The sequence below is a fragment of the Megalops cyprinoides genome, chromosome 7 (assembly GCF_013368585.1).
Source record: "Megalops cyprinoides isolate fMegCyp1 chromosome 7, fMegCyp1.pri, whole genome shotgun sequence".
NCBI classification, from domain to species: Eukaryota; Metazoa; Chordata; class Actinopteri; order Elopiformes; family Megalopidae; genus Megalops; species Megalops cyprinoides.
In genome coordinates this window covers 25,460,705-25,466,704 of record NC_050589.1, presented here as the reverse complement: position 1 = coordinate 25,466,704, position 6,000 = coordinate 25,460,705, and the positions used below count along the sequence as shown (strand labels likewise).

At 41.9% G+C, this 6,000-nt stretch overlaps 1 protein-coding gene across 4 annotated transcripts in view; it reads left to right on the top strand.

Moving 5' to 3' along the window:
- arhgef10lb (Rho guanine nucleotide exchange factor (GEF) 10-like b) overlaps positions 1 to 6,000 on the top strand; it is a 91,414-nt gene that overhangs the window by 20,327 nt on the left and 65,087 nt on the right. For all 4 annotated transcript variants that reach the window (XM_036532780.1, XM_036532779.1, XM_036532778.1 and 1 more), the window contains exons 6-7: positions 4,605 to 4,697; positions 5,279 to 5,409. In XM_036532780.1, coding sequence (XP_036388673.1) covers positions 4,605 to 4,697; positions 5,279 to 5,409 — 224 coding nt within the window. The remainder of the gene's footprint in view (positions 1 to 4,604; positions 4,698 to 5,278; positions 5,410 to 6,000) is intronic.

Here is a 6,000-nt window from a genome sequence, read left to right as displayed (position 1 = left end):
ACTGTGAGAATTTTTGCAAGTTGTTGCAACCTTGAGGCGTATCATTATTTAATGTAAACTACTGTTCGACCTTTCAGTGTGGTAAAGCTTTGTTTACATGACACGTTGATTGCATGTTCCCAGACTAACTGGCTGTGACAATTGGGATTACATTTCTCTCAAGACATGTGTGAGGTGAATGAAGCTCACAAGCTGGTATATTCAAGTACATCCATCAATTAATGTTACATGAAGGTAGTTTTTTTTTTTGGTTCTAACAGTCATTTTCACCCAATCACAACCAATCTTGAATCGTGAATAAATCCTGAAATAAGAAATTAGCTGGCAAATTAGTGCTTTATAGCCTTGGCAGTGGGGCTGTTCCACCCTGGTAATACTGAGCGACAATATTGCATGATATACTGCAAAGGCGATCGATTGAAAATAAACTATTTAAAAATCAATTGTGCGAGCTTCCACAGAGCATGCTCAGACCTCCCTCAAGGTCATACTCTAGGACTTGCTGTGATCTTTGGAAAGTAGAGCTCTTTAAAAAATTGGATGGTATTGACTATGCTGTTTTTAGCCTGGATTTATTTAATTATTTTGTAGCACTGTTTCTAAATGCTCAATTGCTCAATGCTTCTCTACTCGTCCTTCATTTTTATTCCTGAGAAGGAAGGTCATCTAGTCCCAAAACGCTAGTGTTAGCATCCTCGTGCTTTCCACAGAATTGATTTCAGCGTGATGAACATATGTGTTGTATGAAAATGGATGAGAACAAGAGAAAAGTACTGATTTTTTGCATCATATATTTGCTCACTGTAGCTCATACTGCTCTCTGTGGTGACTTACATTGCTTACCTTTTATATTTTATCCATATATACCACTGCATATTTTCTGATTCAAGCCAAGTGTCATACCAAACATTCGACCTGCTGGTTCAGAGTCTGTTGTCAGCCAGTAACCTGGACCTCCAGTCCAGGCTGCTGATCCTGATTCTGTGTGTGTTCAGCCCAGACTCCGACCCGTGCCCAGGAGTGGTTCAATGTGGTATCAGAACTCACTCTACGCCTACACAAAGGTACCATTCCCCCAAGGTCCCTGTGGGGTAATGTCGGCTATAGCCATGGTCAACTGCTCGACCACCCCTCCCCCAAAACTGCCTGCATTTTGTCCTCCTGACACCCCCCACCCCCACCCCCAGCCCTCTGCTTGTACACCCTGACTCCCGCAAACATCACCGATGTGACAGCAGATACACAGGGACCTGGGTTCAGAATCCAGAGGGAAGAATACAATGATGTCATCCCTTTACCTTTGCAACAGTAGCAGTGCATTTATTGACCGAGGCTGTGAAATCTGTCTTCCCTGACCACTAAATGGGTTTGCTGGGACCTTGAGGAGTATAGATCTGATTAGCAAGACAGGGGCTTCCAGCCGGTAAAGGTAGCTGTTGTCCATTTTGATTGGGCAGCAGAAATTCCAGCAAGACAGGACCAATGCCAACATTTTAAACTCCTACCACTGTCAACAATAACTTCTGCCTGTCAGCTTTTGTTTAAATCTGAAAAGGATGGCAGTCAGCAGCAAATGGGATGCGCTGTCATGGAAGAGGTGTGAATATTAAAGTAAACACATCTGGAACCGCTGTTCCATAACAAAAGACCTTTGTTGGTGCACATTTTTATTTTTGGGGAAAGGATGCAGTTATTTAGAGGCCCTGCTAAAGTGCCCCTGTGAGATAAGTGCTGGAAAATATTTCCTGTTTATGTCTAGTCAGTACTCCACCTTTTTTTGTTAGGCTATTATTGCATTCCTGGATTAGCAGCATTTTCTCAAATGTGATAACAGTCTCTCTCTTACATTGCACAAGGACCCCCTCCCTTAGCCTGTGTGTGCATGCCTTTCTTTTCTGCTGCTAAATTCAAGAAATAGACCACTAATGTAAAGGGTAGCTAATGTGCTCTCTGAAAAAAATATAGATTTAACACTTTACAATTATTGTAAAACAACCCAAGATGTAATTTGTGGTTGGTCCAAGTAAACGACCCATGAAAGGCTGACATATAACTGCTCAGCATGTCCAACAGAATGCTTTCCCTGGGTCTAATTTGTTCACAGATCAGCCTTAGGCCCCCCTGAAGCAGTTTTGCTGTAGGGTGTAGCTGGGGTTTGCTGGGGTCTGTTCAGGAAACAGTGGAGATGCTTTGTCCCTGATGTTCAGTAGTAGCTCTTATCTCTTTCATGAACATTGGTGATCTTTACGAGGTGATTGTGTAGATCATGTGTCCCCCCTGCTCAGCAAATTAGTGCTGGGTGTCCTTCGGGCTGTGTCTGTGCAGTGCTTAGCTGTTCTGAAATCCATACCCTGGGAAAAGTTTTCCTCTCTCGTCTTCCATCTAAAATATGAATGTGCACAATCATCTTGCTCATTTCTACTTCCTTCTAAAGTAAAGAGACTTGAACAAAAAACAATGAGTAAAACGATTCAGCTCTCCCAGATTGGTAATAAATACATAATAAATTATCTAGATTTTCAGTCAACTTATTTGATTGAATGGAGCATTTGACAAAAAAATCAATCAATTAAATTGAAATCAGCTATGTGAAGACACTGGAAAACCATGATAAAGACAGCAATTTCCTCTTCCAAAATAAACCCAGGCAATAAAAGCATGAAAATAACAATTTTACAGTTTCATTCCTTTTTACACATCTCATTTGTAAGTGAGGGAAACTAAATTTCATAACAGTTTGAAAAACAGAATCCAGAATCCTTGTCCTTTGTAGGTATTTTCACTAGAAGTGATTGTAGGTAGTGACAGGAAAATGAGGCTCCATGAACTCCAAGATGGGTGGAGCCATCAGCTATAACCAGTGACATTCTGATCAATACTGAAGAAATTCAACTATTTTGATTGGTTTATATGAGTCAGCGGTTGACACCACACAATAGCTCCACCAGTTGCAGGGTTCCTGAATCCTCACTCTTCCATCATGAATTGTAGGAAATTAGCAAAGTGGGTGCAGTTCATTGCAGCTGAGTGATTGTTTTTAGTTCTGTTGATTTAACGAGTAAAAACAGATGGCAGGCATGCTGTCTTGCTTTTTGGAGGTAGAGATTGTGGTTCATTTTTTAATTACAAGAATTAGAGAGAACACATTGTAAGTAAGGCACAGAGGCACTGAAATGTTACTTTGTGGTGTGTTGTGAGTACAAGTGGCACAAATTTTTATTTAAGTTAGTTCTATTAAAATTTTTTTCAGTAACTTTTAAACTTTGACTCTGTGAGTTATACATTTTCATTTCAACTTTGCTGTCTACTAGACATAATTTTGCCTGACCATTTATACGTGCAGGTTAACATGTATTTCAGAGGAGCTGGCAAAGGAAAAGGGCCTTTTCCGTAGTTTTTAAGATAGCTAGTACTGCTATGGACAATTTGGTGTCTTGGAACATTTCATTTCATTTGGAATTAATTCATTTTTAAAAAGTGGATATTAAGGCTATACAGTTTATCCTTTGTACTGAGTTTTAAAAACTTGCCTAATGATATCATAGCATGTATGTATGCAAGGTGTCATTCACAGCTCATATTTTACTAATTTATACAGCTCAACTTTTACTGCAGCAGTGGTTAAGTACTTTTTTCAAAGAGTGTAGCTGGCAGTACCCTGCATGGGAATTCAGCCTGCAACCCCTTGGCTCATTCATCACTGCACCGCAGTTGCTACCTCTCATTCAGCTGACACACATCATAAGAAAATGCGAGGTTTTCCTACTTTTTGTCTGAGGTCCTCCAGTGATTCTTGCATTCGATTTTGCATGCACAAAGAAAATCATTTCTCCAGAGCAAGGTTCAGAAAAAGAATGAATTAATTGATAATGATTACTAAATAAATCATGGGAGACTGCAGAGACTTTCAGAGGTAAGCACAATTTCTTTCAATTGTGTCAATAGCCCCCCACAGAGCAACAAATACAAGACACATATAACTAATTTTTAATTATAAGATAAGCTCTTAATTACAACTTTCTGAATGTATGCCCAACTCACTAATTATAAATTGAGAATTTCAAATAGAACAAAGTTATGTCTCACTGAAAACAATAATCAGAAGATGCAATCATAACACGTAGGTTTGGGAACAGAGTGTAACACATTGCAAAGAATGTTTGCCACTTAGAAGTCTCTCTGGAATGTCAAGCAGGTCGAAGAGATGCAAGAAAAACAACTCCCACTGCTCCAGCGCACTACCAAAGTGGTGTTTGTAGGCGTTTTTTTTCGCCTCCTCATCCAGCTCTACACAGGAGGGATGAGAGCGAGCGAGTGAGAGAGAGACAGAGCTGCTGAGGGCAGGTGGAAACAGGCTGCAGTGTGTCTGACAATCCTCTAATGGGGCTCCCTGCGGGAGTGGGAGTGGAGCGCTGGGCCGTATCGAGCCGCCCACATGGCCCACAGGTTCCGCCGTCTCTCTGCCCTGATATGCAGGAGTAACAGCTATGTGTGGCACTCTCTTTTCCTCTCTTTCTCTCTATCTCTTTCTCTCATTCGCCCTCTCTCTCTCTGTGTCTCTGTCTATCTGTCTCTCTCTGCGTCTCTCTTTCTCTCTCCTCCAGGCCAGCCCGCTCCTGAGGCAGATGCAGAGGCAGAGAGCTCGGAGGTGATCTACGATGACGTTCCCTGTGAGAGTCTCCTCTCTCCTGATGAAGGTGAGCTCCTGGGCCTGGGTTATATTTACATTTACATTTGAATTTAGTTGCTTAGCAGACGCTCTTGCCAGAGAGACATAAAAGATGAGTACACGTTACATTTAAATCATTGACATTGACTGGATATAGGTCAGTATGACACATACAGTGCTGGGATTTTGGGGTTGATTGTCAGTGGTACATACACAGTGCTGGGTAATATGGACAGATTGTCAGTAGTACATACACAATGCTGGAAGGTATGGTCAGATTGTTGCCTGTGTATGTGTTGTGTATGTCTGTGCCATGTTTCCTGTATTAAGGTGTGTGTGTGTGTGTGAATGCGTGCGAGTGTGTGCCTGGGTTTTCTTGTTTTTCAAGTTCGTCTGGAAAATGCACTATGCTTTATATTCAACACTTTATGACTATTTCCATTGTAAAAATACACTGTAACAAAATATGTTTGGTTTAAATGATTATATGTCTGTGTCTTGGTGTCTGTCCTGTGTTTTGGTGTGCGTGGTGTGTGTGTATGTGTGTATGCATGTGTATGTGTGTGTATACTTGCATCGCTGTGTCATGCTGTTCTCTCCGCCGATCAGATGACTTGATCTACGAGGACGTGCAGAGGGCGGAGGAGCTCTTGGGAGCAGACAATGGCTGGAGCTCCAGTGAATTCGAGAGCTACGATGAGCAGTCAGACACTGAGAGCAAAGTTCCCACTCGCAGCAAGGTACGAAATTGCGGTAGCCGTGAGGGTGACTGACGGAACCCGGGTCTGGTCTGTGAGGAGGGAGAGGTGACAGTCAGGGGCCTTCAAGAGGCGTGAACACCCAGGTTCAGCAGCAGTCCTGGTGTGTAATGACTAACAGCTGTGTCACACCATGGAAACTCCCTTCATGGTGTGAAGCACTGAAGATCGGGAGGGGAGTCTGTGTACGTCACTACGGTACTACATAAACACCAAAGACATTTTACACATTCCTGACAAGAGTCTGCACAGGAAAAGGAAATGGCCATTTTCTGAGGGATATCAGAACTCCTGCTTTTAGAAAAAAATAGTCTGTATTGATCCACAATCAATCTCATTGCTAAAAGCAGCAGTGACTATGGAAAAAAAATGAGTGTTCCTAAGACACAGGAAAGATAAACACTGCAGACAGGATGCCCAAGTCCACGACCGTAAAAAAAAAAAAGACCAGCAATGAATGATCCTAAACTCTGCCACGGTTAACATTACATGTGGCCTTAAAGGAAGATGTGAAAGTGCAAATGTGAGAATGAAATGTGGTCAAAGACATTAGACTGTAGCAATAGGCTGTAG